Source organism: Pan paniscus, chromosome 14 (genome assembly GCF_029289425.2).
Source record: "Pan paniscus chromosome 14, NHGRI_mPanPan1-v2.0_pri, whole genome shotgun sequence".
Lineage (NCBI taxonomy): Eukaryota > Metazoa > Chordata > Mammalia > Primates > Hominidae > Pan > Pan paniscus.
Window position 1 is genome coordinate 53845051 of NC_073263.2, and position 24735 is coordinate 53869785.

Here is a 24735-nt window from a genome sequence, read left to right on the forward strand (position 1 = left end):
TACAGTGGAGGCATGGGTGAATTAAAATATATTTCTAATATGTAGATAGGTTTAATTTTTATATAGTCATTTAATTGTTTAATTAATTGGCCATTGAAAAATGAGTCTTTGTTAATTGTTGGAATTTACTTACTGGACTTACGTGGTAGGATTTGCATACCCTCACCCATTACATATGTGTATAGTTGATATTTTATTTTTATGGAAAAACTACTTTTGGTGCAAAAATTGTTTTTGCTAATAGTGTCAAAAAAAGAGAAAATCATTTGGTGTTTATATGGCTCTGTACCTTTTTACTCCATGAGCACTGCCTTCAGTGAAATGACAATAACTCATGCAGCATCCTTCAACAAAAAGTGAGGTCTAAATAAATTAAAAGCTAGATGTAAACATATATATATGTAAATATACACATAGACACACACACACAAAAGCATACATGTACAGAAGAGAGATTCAGATTTGGCAAGTTCATTGTCTGGAGCATCCATAAGAATACAGAGTGTCTTAGACACTGTTTTCTAAAGTCTAATTACTTTAGTATCTGCAGTTACCTTTCTATCCTTTTTGGATCTGGTTGGATAAAAAAGGAACAGGTCATAAGAGCAATGCTTCTTATTCCTATTGCATTGGTCACTCTTATTTAGCAGTAGCCAAAAACCTTAGGAAAATATGAGTGAACCAAGAGAGGAGACTCCATGCTATTTTTAGCATGGAGGAGGTAACAGTGGGCAGGGAGCTGAGGAGCTCTTAACAGAAAAGAACAAAGCTAGTAGAACCCTGATCTCTTCTTCTATTACCACATGAGGTTACTGTCCCAAAGGCAAACCCACCATCAGATTGGATGGAGCCCCTGCCTTAGGTCTGCAGTTACTTAACCGTATCTGAGGGGCAGAAAATACATCCATGATTGGTGAAGAGTTATTGGTATTTGAACTTGAGAAGGCAGAAAATTACAAGTGCAAGCAAGGTGGGTATTTACAAACTGAAGTTGAACTTATGTAAATATTGCCAGAAATGGTAACTTGGGGATTAGGGTTAGGAGTAAAGAAATGTATATAAACTTCACTCATTAAGTTTTTTTCCACAGGCCTAAGAATTTCATTGCAAACATCTGAAACCTCATTTCTAGAGAAAAGTTAAATACCAGGTTTCAAATAAATAACTGATTAAGATGTCAATTTTTAGGGTAACTAGATTATAAATTGTAGAGTAATTATTACTCATTTGTGTCAGAAAAATAGTCTAGGAAGACATGTGGAGTCTTCCTATATTCATTTTTAATCATTTAGCTATTACTCCATTGAACTAAAAAGAGTAGTCTGTGGTAGAGTCATCAATATATGGGGAGAAAGAAAAGAGGGAGATAATGAGATTGGTAAGATTCACTCACAAATGAAGTAATAAAGAATTGTACTTAAATTTTGATTCACTAGGCTGTTTGTTAAGGCCCAAAAGCTTTTTTACATTATGTAAGGCTTTCTTTTAGGGAAAAAAAATGATATATTAATACTAGATTCCAAGTAATTAATTGACATATACGTTTTCAGAGTTCAACCAGTTTATAAATGCAGTAGAACAATTGTACATAACTTCAACCAGAAAAGCAAGTCTCTGAAGTCGCTTGATCTGGCATGTACCTTTTTAATCCTTAGCACTGGCCCAGATAAAATGACATCAGTAGTCTTTCACTACTTTGATATATCTGCTGTAACTCACCTTTCAATGGTGGTGTCATTGAAGACAACTGATGTTATTAATCTGGGTCATTGCTAAAGAATATATCTATACACACACACACATACACACACACGTGAATATATGTATGTGTGTATATATATAGGTATATCCTTTATATATATATTTAGTATATATAGATACCTACATACATGTATGTGTGTATATGTATGAACATATCTATATACATATATCTATATGTGCATATATAGATATATACATATCTTTATGTACATATATGTATCTATATAGGAATATTCTATAGCACTGACCCCAATTAATAACATCAGTAGTCTTTTTTATATATATACTTTAGCATATAGACATGCATGTATATATAGATACGTATATGTAGATATATTGTTTAGCATATATGTATACATATACAGTATATATGTACACGTGTGTGTATACATGTATACCTTATTTTATTGTGCTTTACTTTATTGCCCCTCAGATACTACTTTTTTATAAACTGAAGGTTTGTAGCAACCTTGCATTGAGCAAGTCTCTTGGTTTCATTTTTCCAACAACATGTGCTCACTTTGTGTCTCTGTGTCACATTTTGGTAATTCTTGCAATATCTTAAACTCTTTTTTTGAGACAGACTCTTGCTCTGACACCCAGGCTGGAATGCAGTAGCACGATCTCAGCTCACTGCAACCTCAGCCTCCTGGGTTCAAGCGATTCTCTGCCACAGCCTCATGAGTAGCTGGGATTACAGGCACCTGCCACCACGCCCGGCTAATTTTTATATTCTTAGTAGAGATGGGGTTTCGCCATGTTCATCAGGCTGGTCTCAAACTCCTGACCTCGTGATCCGCCTGCCTCGGCCTCCCACAGTGGTGGGATTACAGGCGTGAGCCACCGCGCCCAGCCTATTTTAAACTTTTTTGTTGTTATCCTATCTCTTATGATCTGTGATCAGTGATCGTTGACGTTACTATTGTAATTGTTTGGGGGCAACATGAACATGAACCATGTCCTATAGGACAACTACCTTAATCAATGCCATGTGTTTTTTGACTGCTCCACTGAGTAGCCATTCCCCATCTCTCTCCCTCTTCTTGGGCCTCCCTACTTCCTAAGACACAACAATATTGAAAGTAGGCCATTTAATAAGTCTATGAGGGTTTCTAAGTGTCCTAGTGAAAGGAAGAGTCAGAAGCCTCTCACTTTAAACTAAAAGCTAAAAATGATTGTGAGGAAGGCTAGACTTCTTGCACCAGTCAGACAAGTTGCGAATGCAAAATACGTGTATATGTTCTCAAAGAAAATTAAGACTGCTACTCCAGTGAACATACAAATGATGAGGAAGCAAAACAGGCTGATTGCTAATATGGAGAAGGTTTTAGCGGTCTGGATAGAAGATCAAAGCAGCCATAGCCTTTCCTTAAGCCAAAGCCTAATCCAGGACAAGGCCCCCTCTCTCTGCAATTCAGTGATGGCTGAGAGAGGTAAGTAAGTTGCAGAAGAAAAGCTTGAAGCTAACAGGTTGGTTCATGAAGTTTAAGGAAAGAAGCCATCTCCATAACATAAAAGTGCAAGGTGAAACGCAAGTGCTGTTATCCAGCAGCAGCAAGTTATCCAGAAGATGTAGCTGAGACAATTGATGAAGGTGGCCACACGAAACAACAGATTTTCACTGTAGACAAGATAGCCTTTTATTGGAAGAAGATGCCATCCAGGACTTTTATATTTGGAGAGAAGTCAATGCATGGTTTCAAAGCTTCAAAGCACAGGCCGATTCTCTTTTAGGGGCGAATGAAGCTGGTGACTTTAAGTTGAGGCCAATGATCATTGACTGTTCTGAAAATCCTAGGGCCCTTACGAGTTATGCTAAATCAAGCAAGATGGGTGACTAGAGATGCCTTGTGCTCATCTCCCCTGCAAGAAAACCCAGGAACAAATACACATCTAAGGTCTGATTAGAGTATCAAAGGGATAGTCCTGGAGCGCAGCAAAGGAGTGGAGGAGACACACCTGTGGTGACTGGAAGGCCCCACAGCATGGAAGCACTCAGCCTCTGCAGTCCCTTCTCCCCCACCTGGGTTGAACTGGCCCAGAGACAGGAAGGACTTCTCATTGCAGGGTGAAGGTAAGCAGAAGATCCCCACCAGCCCCACTGCCATCACAGACACAGAGTCTTAAGGAAAATCTCACAGTATTTGCAAGCCCTGAGGCCAGTATGGAGTACTGCCAGGAATTTACACAGCTGCATGTCCTGGACTAGGAGTACAAGGTGAAGGCTTCCCACCCCCAGAGACCTAAGTTGCAGCAACACAGCACCATCTTGAGACCAGAGTCATCTCTTGAGTGTGCCCTCCTCTGGGGGCCAGTAGCCACTGTGCCTCGCCAGCACTGGAGCTTTACCTTCAGTATACCAAGCCCACATGGGTGGGTTAAAGCCACAACCCCAGCTGTGTGGAGGTTGGTCCCAGAGTTGGCGGTAACTCAAGTCCTGAAGAGCAGGGAGAAATCAACCCCCACCACTACACTTCCAGACAGAGAAACAATCTGCACTCCCATCCAGGGTGAACTCACCCTTGAGCTAGCCAAACCACTACATGCCTTCTCTCAAGTGGGAGCGTCCCCTAAGCCTCTGAGCAGCTGATATACCCCAAGGTCAAGAGAGTGACTATGAGTCCATGCTCAGGACCTGAGAAACAGCCCTGCAGGCCTCATCCACCACAGACATGCTCCTGACCTGCCCAGCCGCCCTCCGCCTTTAATAAAGGCCTGAGAAACAGTCCCACAGGCTGCCGCGAGCAGGCACAGCACTGAGTGGGCCTTGAACCTGTGTCTCAGACCTGAGAAACAAGCAGCTGTGTGTGCCTGAGTCTCAGGGCTGAGAAACAACCCTGGGAGCTTACTCTGGCCAGCATACCCTCAGGCCAACTAAGCAGCCACATACCTATGTCCCAGCTTGAGGAACAGCCCTGTAGGCCACCCCCCCGCAGAAACACTCCCAGGCCAACTAAGCAGCTGTGCAACCTTTCATAAGCCCGAGAAACATTCCTGTACCCATTCCCAGCGGATGCACCTCCAGACCAGCCAATCAGCCATGAATGCCCATGTCCTGGACCTGAGAAAGAGCCCCATGGGCTACTCCCAGAAGACATGCCCCTAGGCCAGCCAAGCAGCCTTGTGCCCACATCCTGGGTCATAGAAGCAGCCCCCTGGGCTTCCCCTGGCAGGCACCATCCAGGCCAGCTGAGCAGCAGTATGCCCACATCCTGAGCTAGAATAGCCCTGTGGACTACCCCCAGCAGACCCACATCCAGGACAGCTGAGAAATTATTTGACTGTATCCCAGGCCTGAGAAACACCCCCTCTTGGCCAGCCCTGGCAAAGATGCCTTTGGTCCAGCTTAGCCATGCAGCTCTATATTTGGCCCATGAGTTTCCCCTAGCAGACTGGCCTCGGGCCAGATGAACAGCTGTGTACCCACACACCAGGCATGGGAAACAGCCCTTCAGGCCACTCCTGGAGTGCGTGCTTCCAGGCCAGGCAAGCAGCTGTGTGCCTGCATCCTGGGCTTGAGCAACTGCATCCCCATGCTCCTGGCCAGAGTAACAGCACCATGGCCAGCCCCACAAAGCCATACTCCAAGTTTTCTGACCCACTGTATACCTGCACACACCCCTACCCTGAGAAACAGTCCAGAGAGCCCACCCCTGGCAAAGCTGCACCACCATTACCACAAACTTCCTTAGCCTAGGCCACTGAGAAACTTGCAAATGTTACTAGTGTGGATCACAGCGGAATGAACTATATGGAGACTACACTTTACGGCATCCATGTAGAACCAAGGCCAATATACCCCAATGAACTGACACCCAAGACCCATTCATACAAATAAATTCATACAAGTAACCTACTCCATAAAATTGGAAAAGGTGACTTTTTCACCAGATGCATAGAAATCAACATAGAAACACATCAACCATGAAAATGCAAGAAAACAGGTCACCTACAAAGGGAAATAATAATTATGTAGTAATGGACCCCAATCATAAACATATGAAATGCCAGAAAAAGAATTCAAAAGAATAATCCTAAGGAAACTCAGTGAGATATAGGTAATACAGATAGACAAGTCAATGAAATCAGGAAAACATGATTTGAATGAGAAATTCAGTAAAGATAGATATATCATAAAAAGAACCAAACAAGCCCTAAGAGCTAAACAGTTCAATAGAAGAAATAAAAAATGAAATCAATGACTTTACAGACAAGAACAAGCAGAAGAAGTAATTTCTGAACTTGAAGAGAAGTCTTTTGAAATAACACAGGCAGACAAAAAAGAATAAAAAATAATGAAAAAAGCCTACAGGATTTATTGGACACTGTTAATTTGAACAAATATTCCTATTATGGGCATGCCAGAAGGAAAAGTGAAGAGAAATGTGAGGAAAACATATTTAATAAAGTGATAGCATAAAACTTCCCAACTCAAGAGAGAGAGACATCTAGTTCTAGGAAGATCAAGGAACCCCAAATACATTCAACCCAGACACAAAGAAAGATTTTTTAAGATAGCAAGAGAAAAGCGTGAAAATGCTTATAATGGAATTCCCGTTAGACGAACAGCTGATTTCCCGGCAGAAACCTTAGGCTGGAAAAGAATGGGATGATATATGCAAAGTTCTGAAAGAAAAAAAAAAATCTTTCAACCAAGAATATTATACCCAGTGCAGCTATCTTTTACAAATGAAGGAGACATAAAATCTGTGACAGATAAACAAACACCAAGATAATTCATCACCACTAGACCAGCCTTACAAGAAATGCCCAAGGCAGTCTTACTTCTGGAAGTAAAAAGATGATAACCACCATCATAAAAACATGTAAAACTTTAAACGTCACTGGTAGAGTCAATACATAGAAAGAGAAAGGGATGAAACCTTATCACTACAGAAAACTACCCAACTACAAAAGTAAACAGAGAGGCAGAAAGGAACAAAACATATACAAACCAACCAGAAAACAATAAAATGTCACAAATAACTCCTCACCTACCAATAACAACTTTGAATGTTAATAGATTAAATACCCCAAGAAGGATATAGACTTGCTGAGTGGATTAAAAAATAAGACCCAACTGGGCACAGTGGCTCACGCCTGTAATCCCAGCACTTTGGGAGGCCAAGGCGGGCGGATCAGGAGGTCAGGAGTTCGAGACCAGCCGGGCCAATATGGTGAAACCCCATCTCTACTAAAAATACAAAAAATCAGCCGGGCGTGGTGGCGGGCACCTGTAGTCCCAACTACTCGGGAGGGTGAGGTGAGAGAATGGCATGAACCCGGGAGGCAGAGCTTGCAGTGAGCTGAGATCGTGCCACTGCACTCCAGCCTGGGTAACAGAGCGAGACTCTGTCTCAAAAAATAATAATAATAAAAATAAGACCCAACTATATTTTATCTAAAAGAAACTCACCTTACCTCTAAAGAAACACATAGACTGATAATGAAGGGATGGAAAAAGATATTCCATGCAAATGGAAACCAAAAGTGAGCAGGAATAGCTATACTTATATCAGTCAAAACAGATTTTAAGTTAAAAACCATAAAAAGTGACAAACAAGATTATTATGTAATAATAAAGGGTTCAATTCAGCAAGAAATAGAACATAATTGTAATATGTGTATAATATAATTGTAAATATGTATGCACTCAACACCAGAGCACCCAGATATATATAGCAAATATTAGTAGATCTAAAGAGGGAGCTAGACCCCGTTACGGTAAGAGTTGGGCACTTCATTATCCCACTCTCAGCACTGGACAAATCATCTAGATGGAAAATCAACAGAGAAACATCAGACTTAAACTGCACCATAGACCAAATGGACATAACAAACATTTACAGAACGTTTCACCTAACAGCTGCAGAATATACATTCTTTTCATCAGCACATGGAACATTATCCAAGATAGACCATATGTTAGGCCACAAAACAAGTCTCAACAAATTTTTAAAAACTGAAATTATATCAGGTATCTTATCTTACCACAATGGAATAAAACTAGACATCCATAACAAGAGGAACATTCAAAACTATACAGATATATGGAAATAAAACAACATGCTCTTGAGTGACAAGGAGTGAAGAAAGAAATTAAGTATGAAATTTAAAAATTCCTTGAAACAACTGTAACTAGAAACACAACCTACCAAAACATAAGGGACACAGCAAAAGCAGTATTAGGAAGCATGTTCATAGCAATAAATGGCTGGATCAAAAAACTAGAAAAAATTCCAATAAACCACCTAACAATTCTACCTCAAGAAACTAGTATGGTAAGAACAAACCAAATCCCGAATTATTAAAAGGAACTGAATAATAAAGACCAAACAGAAATAAACAAAATTCAGGCAAAATTTACAAAAGGTTAACAACAAAAAGCAGGTTTAAAAATATCAACAAACCATTAGCTAGACTAATTAAGAAAAAGAGAAGACCCATATAAATAAAATCAGAAAGAGAAAATGGGACCTCACAACAGATATGACAGAAATAAAAAGGATTATTAGAGACTATTATGAACAACTCTACAATAAATTTGAAAACCTAGAGGAAGTGGATAAAATCCTCGACCCATACAACCTGCCAAGACTAAACCAAGAAGAAATAGAAAACCTGAACAGACCAAAAAGAAGTAATGAGATTGAATCAGGAACAAAAAGGCCTTCAACAAAGTCCAGGATCTGATGACTTCACCACTTAACTCCACCTACTTTTAAAAATGAACTAATATCAATTCTTACACTATTTCAAAAAATTAAAGCAGAGGAAAGTCTTCCTAACTCATTCTATATAAGTAAACTATGGTTGATAAAGTAGTGGTAGGATTTGAGAGGATTCACTCCAATTTTGAAAACAGTTCTACTGTGGGTAAAATGCTATCAAATGGCATCACATGTTACAGAGAAATCACTTGTGAAAGGAAGAGTCATTTGATATAGTGAAGTTCGTTGTTGTCTTATTTTAAGAAATTGCCTCAGCCACCCCAACCGTTGGCAACCACAGCTCTGATCAGTCAGCAGCCATCAACATGGAGGCAACGCCCTCCACCAGCAAAAAGATTATGACTTGCTAAAGGCTCAGGTGATCATTAGCATTTTTTTAACCAATAAAGTAGTTTTACTTTAAGGTATGTACATAATTTTTTTTTGACATAATGTCGTTGCACACTTAACAGACCACAGTGTAGTATAAACATAACGTTTATATGCACAGGGAAACCAAAACATTTGTGTGAGTCACTTAATGCAGTTTTTGCTTTATTGCAGTGGTCTGGAATGAAACCCACAATGTCTTTGTGATATGTCTGTACACATTTATGTATTCTATAACTATATACATATTCTTTTAATTACCTTTATATACATATATAGAAAGAGACAGAGAGAGAAAAGAAGAGAAAAATATGCAAAATTCAGTGTTGGGAGTATCTGTGAGAATAGTTTCTGGTTAATGACTGTAATTTTCTTTCTTAAATGTCAGGTCTTCCAGTGAGCTAAGTCATGTTTACTATATCCTTTAGATTTATGGAATTCTTGTTATTCAAATAAATTCTTCATCACTGTTTTGTGTAGCAAATATCTAATGATATATTTTTGCATTTTTTTGGTGGCTAAAGTGTGTCAGAACGACTTTCCAGGTTTGAAGATTATGAAAATGCTGAATATGTCGCTTCATATGAGTAAGTCAGTTTGAAGTTTGAAAGGAGGGAGCCATTGATGGATCTCTTTTCTTTAGTTGAACAGGGCTTACGCTGAGGCACAAAGGAAAAAGGGAAACTACGGAAGGATATCAAAATGTATGGGTGTGTGGGTGGGAGAGTACACCATATTTCCTCCAATTGAATTCTTAGACAAGTATTATTTTGAAAAAAAATTCCAACCATTCAGGAATAAATGTTCTTCTAGCTTGAAAATGTAAAAAGTATCCTTAGAAGAAATTAACTTCATTAGAAGTTTTTTTTTTTTTAAAAGAAAACAGGAATGCAGAATGCTACTTACTCATCAATAGTGAACCTTTCTCATTTTTACTGGATATTGTGTGATTCCCAGTTTTGTAGATTTCACCTATGAGCAAGTGGTATTGATAGCAAAAGCAAACATGTTTTGCTGACTAAAGACCTCTTTATGCTCACTGGGATTTTGTTATTATTTGTTTCTAATCTCACTAGAGTACTGAGTACTCCTATTGCACTGACCTGAAGGCATTTTACCATGTACTCACTGTAACGAAACAATACATTCTTAAACTGGCTTGTGTCTGAACTGCAGACATATTCAGGAGATTTTTCTTCTGCTTCTTTCTTGCCCAGTTGTATAACCATTCACCAGCTTATGTCAATGTTGGAGAGGAAGTACTGCCATAGAGGAAGTTAACTCATCATGGTTATAAGCCGTTGGTGTCTAAACAAAGATTACATGGGAAACAGAGGGCAAATACAAATAGTTCTTCAAATTACCCTGAGTTTTCATTTTCTAGAAATTTTTATCATGGGCCATCAATGAAGAATTCACGGCACCACTTAATTAAACTGTGTGTCTGCATACTAGCTATACATTTTCTGTAATGGAGCTGCCCAGGGTTGAGGCAAAATTAGACAGATTGAGCAAGGCAAGCATTTCCTTTTTCTTTCCCCACTCCAAACAAAAGAAAGCAGGTTTTTGTTTTGTTTTATTTTTAAGTTACAAAGTCTCATTGCATAAATATAGGAGGAATTGGTAGTAGTCCCTGTGAGAAACACTGGTGTTTCATACCAGGGGGATGATCTTGGATTTATAGTAAAAGCTGGAATCAGTGCTTGGCTTTGACATCATGTATTCATTCATCTGATACTCAGGAAGTCATTGAACCTCTTTTAGTTTTAGATTATTCAAATGTAAACTGGTTATAATGCTATCTGTGTAGTGGATATTGTATTGTAAAAAATTAGTAATAAAACTAAAATAACATGCAAAAACACTTTGAAAACTCTGTAGCTCTGTGAATAGGTTTTGTGCGAAAAACTGAAAATAACGTGAGAGTTTATTAAAGGAAAATCAGAAAATCCAATCAACAAATCTGCCCACATGTAGTCATTCTTAAACTTTGATACATGCACTTCTGAGTTCTTTAAGCATATGCATTTTTTGTTTACAGATACGAGACCATACTTATATTCTTTTGTAAATAACCTTATTACTTAATGACATCATGTCTATATTTTCTTGTTAATGTATATTCATGTGCACTTACAACATTATTTGTAATAGTTTTGTAATACTGCATGGTGTAGATGTGCTATAATTCATTTAATAGTCAGATATTGCTGAACAATTAAGTTTTTTACAAGTTTTTACTGTTACAAAAAAATTTGAGGCTAAATCTTTGCATATCGTTGGTTATTTGCTTATTATAAATTCTCAGAAGTGGAAATCCTGTGTCAAAGGGAATGATTATGATGCTATTGGTATTGATAAGTGCTTGAACATCAAGATGCTAAAGTGTACATTTCTCCCCTCCCATACTTAACGCTAGCCGTCATTGATTTCTTTGATATTAGTAAATCTATTTGTTCTAATGCACATTCTTTGACATACCTTCATTTATGCTTTTTTCAGTTAATATTTCATCATTTCCAAACTACCTTTGGCCAATTAAAATTGGGGTGTTTTTCTGTCTTTGGACTGAAAAGTTAAATCTGTTGATCCTTTTTCTATTTTATGTAATATAAGTAGTTTCTCCCAGGGTGTCTTGCTTTTCACTATATAAAAGTGTTGAATCTTCATATAATCAAATGTACCTATACTTTTCTTTGTGATTTATGCCTTTAATGTTATTCTCAGAAAGTCCTTCTCTACCCCAAGATTTTAAATATATTCACCAAGATTTCTGTTTTGAGCTTATTTTCTTCATTTAAATAAAATCGCTGCCCTGAATTTACTTTGTCTTAAGGCATAAAGTGTAGAAATTTACTTTTCTCCTGTGTGACTAATAGTTTTCACAGCATCAAAATATCATCCCCCTGTATTGTCCTTACCCTGTTTTAGTGATCTAGAGCGAGAGCAGGAAGACCAGAGAGTCAGTACAGTGTTTTCATTGCTTTGCATCATGGCCATCTCCGTACCGCCAGAGTCTGTACCAGAGAAAAATGTGTCCAGTGGGAGAGATAGCACCTGCCCTCGATACGAATCCCATTTCATTAAAAATGGTCTTGTTAGTGTCATGTAGCTTCCACCTTCTATTGATAAAAAATAAGTCATGGTCATAGTTAATATTTGTGCTTTGAATTCCACTTTGATATTAATATTGGAACTTATAGTGCTTTAAGGTTTAGTATCTCATGTCTTTTTCTCTTTTCTTTTTCTCTTTTTTTTTTTTCTGAGACGGAGTCTCACTCTGTGGCCAGGCTGGAGTGCACTGGCATGATCTTGGCTCACTGCAACCTCCACCTCCCGGGTTCAAGCCATTCTTCTGACTCAGCCTCCCGAGTGGCTGGGACTACAGGTGTACATCACCACGCCCAGCTAATTTTTGATATTTTTAGTAGAGATGGGGGGTCGCCTAGGATGGACTCGATCTCTTGACCTCGTGATCTGCCCACCTCAGCTTCCCAAAGTGCTGGGATTACAGGTGTGAGCCACCACACCCGGCCTCTATCTCTTTATTTTTAAACTGTCATTTAAATTTAGTTTTTGTCTCTTGTGTATAGCATGTAATGCCTTTGATTTTAAAGTTATCTGAGTGTATTTCTCAATATGGAATATGGGAGGAATATGTTTGTATTTATGATTTCTGGTATGTTTGGCTTTATTGTCTTTTTCTTTATGAAAAATACTTTGATATTTTCTTTTTAGGTTAGTCTATATTTTGCTAGTAATTGATTTGTTTTTATCCCTTTCATTTTTTACTGATAGGCAAGTCAGAAGCCCATTTCTAGTCCATCAGTTTATATTTAAATATTTAGAAAACATAATTATACCATTTTTCTCCATCAATATCGAGAATAAAACTGGACTTGTATCTGTAGAAGATAAGAAATGCAATCTGCCTTTACTTCTATCTTCTTCCAAACCTTGAATCCTAGTGTAAGAATGCCTAAAATTTAAATCAATACTATTATTGATAATTTTATATTATCTTTACTTTTAGAATCGTTTATTTACATTTTCACCTACATTTTTATGCTACATTAACAGTTGTTATTTAGACTTACTTCTGAGTTTATATTATTTACCATCTTTTCTCTATAAGTCATGTTCCTTATTGCTCTGTTCTTCATTTTGATTCATTGCTCAGCTGACTCAAGCACTTTGAGTAATTATTTTTAGGAAAGGCACATAGAGGCTATGCTTTGAGTTGCTACATGTTGGAGTGTCTGTCTGTTGCTCTCAAATGTGAACAGTACTTTTCCTGGATATGGATATATTGAGTCATAGTTATTTCCCTGCAAACTCTGCATGTAACTGCTTGAAGCTGCATTTACATAGTACACTTTTTTCACCAAAAAAAGTCTCAATTGTTTATTTACTTGGTACAGTTTCAGGGGACACTGAAACAGATTGAAGGGGCTAAAGCCACCCAAGCCACTCCTTCATGCCTTCATGATCTATCAGGTTGGTTCTGTATGGTGATATTGTCAAGTGAATTCAGATTGATGACATTTCCTTGATACCCAGAGATCCAGTAGACTGTGTGGGATCAGAGGTTCTTGTAAAAAGAGAATGGCAACTTCCGGAGAGAATTCGCCTCTTTTGGCCAACTGATCCTCTGTCTACATCAGCCTTAACTTTCTAAGCCTGGGTAGAGGTGGTGGGTCCAGGTGGATGAGGGGAAGATTAGAAGGATTGGGGATTTCCTTTATCTCAGGTTAACCTAACATCATTCATCAAAGGCCAATTTTGCTTTTTTTAACTTTTATTTTAGGTTTCGAGGTACACGTGAAGGTTTGTTACATAGGTAAACATGTGTCAGGGTGGTTTGTTTTACATATTATTTCATCACCCAGGTATTAAGATCAGTACCCAAATAGTGATCCTTTTTGCTTGTCTCTCTCCTCCTACTCTCCCCGCTTAGGTAGACCCCAGTGTTTGCTTCCCTCTTTGTGTTTTTACATCCTTATCACTTAGCTATACCACTTACAGATGAGAACATTCAGTATTTGATTTTTGCTTTCTGCACTAGTTTGCTAAGGATAATAGCCTCCAGCTCCATCCACATTCCCACAAAAGACAGGATCTCATTCTTTTTTTCTTTTTTTGAGACGGAGTCTCTCTCTGCTGCCCAGGCTGGAGTGCAGTGGCACAGTCTTGGTTCACTGCAAGTTCTTCCTCCTGGGTTCACGCCATTCTTCCTGCCTCAGCCTCCCGAGTAGCTGGGACTACAGGCGCCCGCCACCACGCCCAGCTAATTTTTTTTGTATTTTTAGTAGAGACGAGGTTTCATCATGTTAGCTGGGGTGGTCTTGATCTCCTGACCTCATGATCTGCCCGCCTCAGCCTCCGAAAGTGCTGGGATTACAGGCGTGAGCCACCGTGCGCGGCCGATCTCATTCTTTTTTATGGCTGCATAGTATTCCATGGTGTATATGTACCACATTTTCTTTATCCAATCTGTCATTGATGGGTATTTGTGTTGATTCCATGTCTTTGCTATTGTAAATAGTGCTGCAGTGAACATTCACATACATATGCTTTACAGTAGAATGGTTTATATTCCTCTGGGTATATACTAGGTAATGGGATTGCTCAGTCAAATAGTAGTTCTACTTTTAGCTCTTCGAGGTGTCGCCATACTGCTTTTTACAATGGTTGAACTAATTCACACTCCCATCAACAGTGTATAAGTGTTCCCTTTTCTCCGCAACCTTGCCAGCACCTGTTATTTTTTGACACTTTAATAATAGCCATTCTGACTATTGTCTGGTGTGAAATGGCATCTCATTGTGGTTTTGATTGGCATTTCTCTAATCTGTGATATTGAGCTTTTTTTCGTATGCTTCTTTGCCACATGTATGTCTTCTCTTGAGAAATGTCTGTTCATGTCGAAGGCCAATTTTGGCAGTGCCCCAGTTCTCCTCAGTGTCTGTCCTCTTTTTTTCTCAAGTCTTAGGCACAGGCTGTGAGCATTGTCTTAGGATTCATGCCTCTTGGGATGAAATTTGAGTCCTGTGTTGGAGGCTTCAGTATGACAGAAACTTCCTGAAGGCTTCAGTAGGACAAAAAATTGTTCCTCATCAGCTACCTTGTCTTCAGCCATAAGGTAAAATGAGGCATTACCGGGGGCTCCATCAAACAGGTTCTCCTTTCTTGGATTAATGGAAGGAGCCCAGTCTTTCAGGTGTTTCTCCTTTGAACTGTATCTTACTAAAATGTCTTACCGCTGCAGTTCCTATGCCACCTCAAATGCAACTCTCACTAATGTGTATCTGTTCACTAGGTGTCTAGTTTGAAAGAGATGACAAGAGCATCATTTACTCCCTATGCTTATCCCTGAAATACCTTATTTTATTGCTGTGGAAACTGAGATCTGGCCAAAATTTGATGACTTGCCCAGGCTGGCATTAAAATACAGTTCTCTTCTACCCCTCTTTTCTTTTTTCATGCTATATTCCTTGAGTTGATGACCACAAGTTTAAGCTTAGTATTGCCATAAAGTTGGAGTTGGGGCTTTGCATGCAATGGAAATATTACTAAACATCCAAAGTTTACTGTCTTATTCACATATATTCTGGATAGGAAAGTAAAATACTCATGGAGCAGAAAAGATAAAATTTTAATTATTAGTAAAAAGCATTTTGTTATACAACTTCTGAATAATTTTCTTTTAAAATTGTATTTATAAAGGCCTTTGTTTTTTGGTTAAATTTATAAGTTAGAAGAAATCTGACTGATTTTATTTTTGCTTGTTTTTGCAGCAGCAAGATTAAGAAAATTGTTCATTCAATTGTGTCATCCTTTGCAGTTGGGTATGTGAGACATAGAAAACACCATGTATTAAATATACCTGAGACTTAATGCATAAAAAACACCACGTATTAAATATATCTGAGACTTGGCCAGGTGCGGTAGCTCACGCCTGTAATCCCAGCACTCTGGGAGGCCAAGGCAGGTGGATCACCTGAGGTCAGGAGTTCAAGACCAGCCTGGCTAACACGGTGAAACCCCATCTCTATTAAAAATAAAAAAATTAGCCAGGCATGATGGCGAGTGCCTGCAATGCCAGCTGCTCGGGAGGCCTAGGTGGAAGAATCGCTTGAACCTGGGAGGTGGAGATTGGAGTGAGCTGAGATCACACTATTGCACTGCAGCCCAGGTGACAGAGCGAGATATATATATATCTCGCTCTTTCAATGAGAAAGACTGAAATAAAAAACAAAACCAAAAAGCATTTCCTGTCCATCGGTTTCTAAGTAGCCATGTGCCCCATCTAATGTAATCTAATTTATCATGGAAATTTGGTTTAAGCTGGACTTTAAGACTTGCAAAGAAACGGCTTTTGTATAAGATTAATAGTAACATATTAATATTATTTTTCTTCCATCTGCACAAGTAAAGTTAATGAAAATCGAATGTTAAAATTCTATAATTATAAGTAAAGTGTTTTATTAAGTACCTTATACATCTAGAATTACTCTTTAATTCTGGAAACAATTTACTTAGACTCTTCTCTGTGTAAGAGTAAGATTTCATACTATGATATAGATTTATGCAATATGATATAGATTTACGCAATATAATTGTTTCCTTTTGAATTAATGATATTTTAACTTGAGCTGCAACTTTTTGAAAAGTACTTTGAAGATGAATTCATCTTCATAGATTAAGCAAATAGTATAATCAATTTATGGGGAATGTATTTAGAATATGTAACAGCAAGTTTCAGGAGGTACCTTAGAGTTCAACACTATAAATATTTATGGAATTGAATTCTTTCTCATGTACCCATCACTGTACTAGAATCGCCCATAAATATGTAATCATGTACTTGCTGAAAATGTCACTGACCAAAAAATCTTGGTCTTTTAAGAGCTTATGTTACTCATGCTTTCATTTGGTTTTTATTAATAAATTCTTAAGAATTATCCAGACTAATAAGATTTTATTTTTTATGAGAAATGGGTGTAAACTTCTTATGAAATTCTCAAATTTTAAGAAGAGTTTACAAACAGACACAGGCAATTTTAGTTCAGTTTCACTTTTCTCTCTTGAGGTGTTAGTCTGATGGATCTGCTATAAAAGGGCATGATAACGTCTTGTGAAGTGGTTTGGTGGGAATTTTATTTATTAAAAACTGCTTCTATTGGGTGAAAACAGTGATTTTTCTGAGATTCTATGACATTACAGTTTTTCCTGCCACTGGGCAGTTTAATACTAAATAATAACATTTTGGTACCCGATCATTGGCCTAAATATAGTATAACTATAGGGACAAAAGCCCCTTTATCTTTGCTGTTACTTACTTATTTATTCATTTATTTATTTGTTGTAGAATATTTGGAGTTTTCCTGATCTTGTTGGATGTGGCTCTGATCTTTGCTGACCTAATTTTCACTGATAGCAAAGTTTATATTCCTGTGGAGTATCGTTCTATTTCTCTAGCTATTGCTTTATTTTTTCTTATGGATGTTCTTCTTCGAGTATTTGTAGAAGGGTAAGTTTGATTATTTTTATAATGCATAAAGCTATTTTGTACTTTTCTAAGAAGCACTTTGGGAGGCTGAGGCAGGTGGATCACGAGGTCAGGAGTTCAAGACCAGCCTGGCCAAGATGGTGAAACCCTGTCTCTACTAAAAATACAAAAATTAGCTGGGCATGGTGGCGGAAGCCTGTAATCCCAGCTACTCGGGAGGCTGAGGCAGGAGAATTGTTTGAACCCAGGAGGCAGAGGTTGCAGTGAGCCGACATTGTGCCATTGCACTTCAGCCTGGGTGACAGGGTGAGACTCCGTCCCCCCAAAAAAGAGGCATATTAAAATAATTAACAGGAGCATTCAAATCAAGCTGACTTAAAAGCCTTTGGGCCTTAGGAGAACCTTGGTGGTAGTCTGGCAGTACCTCCCATGGTCTGTGTTTGAGTGAGGTGGCCATGGATTGATGCTCCTCTGCTTTTGGAGAGGGGTTGAAAGAGTAGGGAGGATTGCATCTTGTGGTTTGAGTGACAGCTCAACCAGCTCAGCCATAGCACATAAAACACCAGGTAGAAGTATAAGTTTCTGATCTAGGCCCTGATTCCCAGCACCTTTGGACCCACCCGGAGCCTGGGAGAACTTGCCATCCTGAAGGGAAGGACACAGGCCTGACTGTTTTTACCATGTGATGATCGTAGAGCCCCAGGGCCTTCAGCAAACTTATGCAATAGCTAGGGAGTGGTTACAGCAGGTTTTGGGCAAGACCCAGTGCTGTGCTGGCTTCACGTCTGACCCAATGCAGTCATAGTAGCGGTGGCCACAGGGGTGTTTGTGTCACGGTGGCTCAGAACAGAGAGAGAGACTCTGTTTGTTTGGGAGAAATTAAGGGAAGAGAACAAGACTCTCTTTTTGGTAACCCAGAGAATTATCCTGCATGTTGTCCAAGACCATTAAGGCAGTACCACTATGAGTCTGCAGGAACCACAGAGTTTAGGAGGCTTGGGGTGCCCCCTAAAGCAGATACAACTTAGATCACAATATCCAAGTTCTTTCCAATATCTGGAAAGCCTTCCCGAGAAAGATAGGTACAAACAAGCCCTGACAGGGAAAACTACAATAAATACCTAATTCTTCAGTGCCTAGACACCAAAGAACATCTGCTAGCATCAACACTGTCCGAGAAAACATGACCTCACCAAATGAACTCAATAAGACACCAGAGGCCAATCCTGGGGAAACAGAGATACGTGACCTTTCAGACAAATCAAAATAGCTGTGTTGAGGAAACACAAAGAAATTTAAGATAACACAGAGAAAAAAATCATAATTCTATTAGATAAGTTTAACAAAGAGATTGAAATAATTAAAAAGAATCAAGCAGAAATTCTGGAGCCAAAAAATGTAATTGGCATACTGAAGAATGTATTAGAGTCTTAATAGCAGAATTGAACAAGCAGAAGAAAGAATTAATGAGCTTGAAGGCAGGCTATTTCAAAATACATAGAGGAGACAAAGGAAAGAATTAGAAACAATGAAGCATGCCTACATGATCTAGAAAATAGCATCAAAAGGGCAAATCTAAGCGATACTGGCCTTAAAGAGGAGGTGCAGAGAGAGAGGGGTTAGAAAGTTTATTCAAAGGGATAGTAACAGAACTTCCCAAACCTATAGAAAGATATCAATATCCAAGTGCAAGAAGGTTACAAAACACCAAGCAGATTTAACTCAAAGAAGACTACCTCAAGGCATTTAATAATTACACTCCCAAAGATCAAGGATAAAGGATCTTAAAAGCAGCAAGAGAAAAGAAACCAATGATATACAATGGAGTTACAATACAGCTGGCAACAGACTTTTTAATAGAAATGTTTCAGGCCAGGAGAGAGTGACATGACATATTGAAAATGCTGAAGGAAACAAAACATTTACCCTAGAACAATATATTCAGTGAAAATATCCTTCAAAGTGAAGGAGAAAGAAAGACTTTTCCACACAAACAAAAGCTGAGGGATTTCATCAACACCAGACCTGTCCTAGAAGAAATGCTAAAGGGAGTACTTCAATCAGAAAGACAAGGACATTAGTGAGCAATAAGTAACTACCTGAAGGTATAAACCTCACTGGTAATAGTAAATACACAGAAAAATACAGAATGTTATGACACTGTAACTATGATGTATAAACTACTGTTATTGTAAGTAGAGAGACAACTATGAGCCAATCAAAAACATTGACTATAACAACTTTTCAAGACATAAATGGTATAATAAGATATAAATAGAAATAACAGATAGTTAAAAAGTAGTGAGACTAAGTTGTAGAGTTTGTATTAGTTTTCTTATTACTTGTTTGTTTATGCAAACTGTTAGTTTATAAGCTTAAAAATAATGGGTTATAAGATAGTGTTTGCAAGCCTCATGGTAACCTCAAACCAAAAAAATACAAGGGATACACAAAAAATAAGAAACATGAAACTAAATTATATCACCAGAGAAAATTACCTTCATTAATGGAAGACAGGAAGGAAAGAAGGAAGAGAAGACTACAAAACAACCAGAAAACAATTGACAAAATGGCAGGAGTAAGTCCTTGCTTATCAATAATAACATTGAATGTCATCAGACTAAACTTTTCAATCAAAAGACAGAATGGCTGAATGGATGAAAAAACAAGACCCGGCTGGGCACGGTGGCTCACACCTGTAATCCCAGTACTTTGGGGAGCTGAGGCGGGTGGATCACAGGGTCAAGAGATGGAGACAATCCTGGCCAACATGGTGAAACCCCGTCTCTACTAAAAATACAAAAATTAGGTGGGTGTAGTGGTGCACACCTGTAGCCCCAGCTACTCAGGAGGCTGAGGCAGGAGAATCTCTTGATCCCAGGAGGCGGAGGTTGCAGTGAGCCGAGATCGTGCCACTGCACTCCAGCCTGGTAACAGAGTGAGACTCCACCTCAAAAAAAAATAAATAAAAAAACAAAACAAAAAACAAAAGACCCATTGATCTGTTGCCTACAAGAAACACTCTTCTCCCATTAGTCTGAAAATAAAGGAATGGAAAAATACATTCCATTCCAGTAGAAACCAAAAAAGAGCAGGAGTCGCTATCCTTGTATCAGATAAAATAGATTGCAAGACAAAAACGATAAGAAGAGACAAAGAATGTCACTATATCATGATAAAGGGATCAATTCAGCAAGAGGCTATAACAATTTTAAGTATATATTCATCCAACATATATAGCCAATATATATACTGAGACCTGATGGCTTCCCTGCTGAATTCTACCAAACATTTAAAGAAGAACGAATACCACTCCTGCTTTAACTGTTCCAAAAAGCAGAAGATGAAGGAATACTTCCAAACTCATTCCACAAGGCCAGTATTACCCTGATATCAAAAGCAGACAAAGATGCATCAAAAAAAGAAACAGGCTGGGAGCAGTGGCTCCCACCTGTAATCGCAGCACTTTGGGAGGCTGAGGCAGGTGGATTACCTGAAGTCAGGAGTTCAAGAGCAGCCTGGCCAATATGGTGAAAACCTGTCTCTACTAAAAATAGAAAAATTAGCTGGGCATGGTAGCAGGTGCCTGTCATCCCACCTACTCTGGAGGCTGGGGCATGAGAATCACTTGAACCTGGGAATGAAAGTTGCAGTGAGCCCAGATCATGCCACTGCACTCCAGCCTGGGTGACAGAGTGAGACTCTGTCTCAAAAAAAAAAAAAAAAAAAAAAAAAAAAGACAACAGGCCAATATATCTGATGAATATTGATGCAAAAATCCTCAACAAGATACTAGAAAACTGAATGTAACAATACATTGGAAGGATCATTCATCATGACAAATGGGATTTATCCCTGGGATGCAAGGATGGTTCAAAATATGCAAATCAACCAAAGTGATATATCATATCAACACAATAAAGGATAAAAGCTGTAAGATCATTTCAGTTAATGCTGAAAAAGTGCTGGATAAAATTCAACGTTTCTTCATGATAAACACTCTAAAAAAACTGGGTAAAGAAGTAACACACCTCAATATAATAAAAACCATATATGACAGATCCCCAGTCAGTATCATACTGAGTGGGGAAAAATGGAAAAGCTTTCCTCTGAGATCTAGAACACAAGTAGGATGCCCACTTTCACCAGTGTTATTCAACATAGTACAGGAAGTCCTAGCTAGAGTAATCACAGAAGATAAAGAAATAAAGGGAATAAAAACAGAAATCCAAATTGGGAAGGAAGAAGTAAAATTATCCTTGTGTTTGCAGATGATATATTTTATTTGGAAAAAACTAAAGAGTCCACAAAAAAATATTAGAATTGATAAATTCAGTAAAGTTGCAGGATACAAAATCAACATACAAAAATCAGTAGTATTTTTATATGCCAACAGTGAACCATCTGAAAAAGAGTTTTAAAAAGTGATCCTATTTACAATAGCCAGAAATAAAATTAAAAATCTAAGAGTTAACAAAAGAAGTGAAAGATCTTTATAATGAAAACGATGAAACACTGATGAAAGAAATTGAAAAGGACACCACAAAATGGAAAGAGATTCCATGTTCATGGATTGGAAGAATCAATATTGTTCAAAAGACCATACTATCCAAAGCAATTTACAGATTCAATGCACTCCCTATCAAAATAGCAATGACATTCTTCACAGAAATAGAAAAAAAAAATCCTAAAATTTATATGGAGCCATAAAACACCCAGAATAGCAGCTATTCTAAGCACAAAGAACAAAGCTGGAGGAATCACATTACCTGACTTTAAATTATACTACAGAACTATAGTAACCAAAACAGCTGGCGCTTGCATAAACAGACACATAGACCAATGGAAAAGCATAGAGAACCCAGAAACAAATCCACACGCCTACAGTGAACTCATTTTCAACAAATTTGCCAAGAACATACATTGAGGAAAAGGCAGTCCCTTCAACAAATGGTTCTGGGAAAACTGGATATCCACATGCAGAAAAATGCAGCTAGACCCCTACCTCTCACCTTATATAAAAATCCAATCAAAATGGATTACATACTTAAGACCTCAAACTATAACAAGAAAACATTGGGAAGAATCTTCAGGACATTGGTCTGAGCAAAAATTTCTTGAGCAATACCCTACAAGTACAGGTAACCAAAGCAAAAATGGACAGATGGGATCACATGAAGTTACAAAGGTTCTTCATAGCAAAGGAAACAATTAACAAAGTGAAGAGACAGCCCACAGAATGGGAGAAAATATTTGCAAAATACCCATCTGACAAGGGATAAATAACCAGAATATATAAGGAGCTCCAACAACTCTATAGGAAAAAAATCTAATACTATGATTTTTTTAAATGAGCATAAGATTTGAATAGACATTTCTCAAAAGGAAACATACAGATGGTAAACAGGCATGTGAAGAGGTGCTTAACATTGATCGTTAGAGAAAACTACAGTGAGATATCATCTCATCCCAGCTAACATGGCTTATATCCAAAAGTCAGGCAATAACAAATGCTGGCAAACATGTGGAGATAAGAGAACCCTCATACACTGTTCGTGGGACTGTAAATTAGTAGAACCGCTATGGGGAACAGTTTGGAGGTTCCTCAAAAAATCTAAAAATAAAGCCACCATATGATCCAGAAATCCCACTGCTGGGTATGTACCCACAAGAAAGGAAATCAGTACATAGAGGAGATAACCTGCATTCCCATGTTTGTTGCAGCACTGTTCATGAGAGCCAAGGTTTGGAAGCAACCTGTGTTCATCAACAGATGAATGGATAAAGAAAATATAGTACATATACACAAGAGAGTATTATTTAGCTATAAAAATGAATGAGATCCTGCCTTTTGCAACAACATGGATGGAACTGGAGATCACTATGTTAACTGAAATAAGCCAGGCACGGAAAGACAAACACCACATGTTCTTACTTATTTGTGGGCTCTAAAAGGGTTAACAGTTGAACTCATAGACATGAGTAGAAGGATGGTCATCAGAGGCTGGGAATGGTAGTAGGAGGTTGGGGGTGGGGAGGTGGGGATGGTTAATAGGTACAAAAAAATAGAAAAAAATGAATAACACCTACTATTTGCTAGCACAACAGGGTGACTATAGTCAATAACAATTGTACATTTTAAAATGACTGAAAGTGTAATTGGATTGTTTGTAACACAATGATAAATGCTTGAGGGGATAGATACCTCATCATCTATGATAAGGGTGGTTAATATGCATTTAATTATATGTCTTGCTATACTTAAATTGCCATATTGGTGTTTTAGTCATATATATGTGTCAAATGATGAATATAAATTTATTGTTTGAAAACTTCCCATGAATGTTATCTTTTTCCCTTAGTCTACTCTAGAAAATGCATTTTAAATAATGTATGAAAGTAGAATTCTTAATGGGGATCAGTCAATAGTTGTGGTCTTTAAACATTCCTATCTCTTCTTGCAGGGGAGATGAACTCATATTTTTCTGTTTTATATTACAGGAGACAGCATTATTTTTCTGATTTACTTAACATTTTAGATACTGCTGTTACTGTGATTATTCTGCTGGTTGATGTCGTTTACATTTTTTTTGACGTTAAGTTTCTTAAGGATATTCCCAGGTATGAAATATAAGACTCACTTCTCTTAAAATTTTTCATTTACTTTTTGCGTTTTCTGTGGCTTTTATTCTGTATAATCTTTTCAACTTCAAATGGCTCATTTTATACCAAATATGTTGCTTTAAAATGAAATGTTTAGGTAAATTCCCACATAGGTTGAAACTAAAAGATTGTGATATTTAGGGACCAGTGAAGAGTATACACACCAAGTACCATTAATTGAATAAAAAAGATGGAGTAGCCAAAGAAGGACTTTACTTCTTGTACTAACTTTAACTTCACTACATTTTGAAGTTCTCGTCAAATTCCCATTTGTATCATTTTTGACCTTTTGGCTAAGATCAAGTGTGACATTCTTATTAGTTTCATATGTGATACATAAAAAAATTTGATATTAAAAACAATTCCCCTCTGTGCTTCAACTACAAATCCCTTACACATAATGTTCTCTCTGGGTTTTTCCCACAGCCAAGAGGGAATTTATTTGAGCAAATGCAAAATTTGAGTGACTTTAATCACGATTTTCTTTTTTTTTTTTCTAGTTTGAGTGGTCTTTTTTTTTTATTTATTTTATTTTTTTATTATACTTTAAGTTTTAGGGTACATGTGCACATTGTGCAGGTTAGTTACATATGTATACATGTGCCATGCTGGTGCGCTGCACCCACTAACTCGTCATCTAGCATTAGGTATATCTCCCAATGCTATCCCTCCCCCCTCCCCCCACCCCACCACAGTCCT

General features: G+C 37.9%; 1 protein-coding gene and 1 long non-coding RNA gene across 2 annotated transcripts in view; one reads left to right on the top strand and one right to left on the bottom strand.

Annotated features, from left to right (window-relative positions):
• The window catches only part of LOC130540707 (uncharacterized), a 131232-nt gene that overhangs the window by 35966 nt on the left and 70531 nt on the right, over positions 1 to 24735 (bottom strand). The window lies entirely within an intron of this gene.
• The window catches only part of LOC100969450 (phosphatidylinositol 3,4,5-trisphosphate 3-phosphatase TPTE2-like), a 108925-nt gene that overhangs the window by 27147 nt on the left and 57043 nt on the right, over positions 1 to 24735 (top strand). Inside the window, 4 exon segments of the mRNA XM_063595781.1 lie at positions 9386 to 9448; positions 15659 to 15709; positions 17233 to 17394; positions 23875 to 23994. Of these exon segments, the coding sequence (XP_063451851.1) occupies positions 9386 to 9448; positions 15659 to 15709; positions 17233 to 17394; positions 23875 to 23994 (396 nt within the window).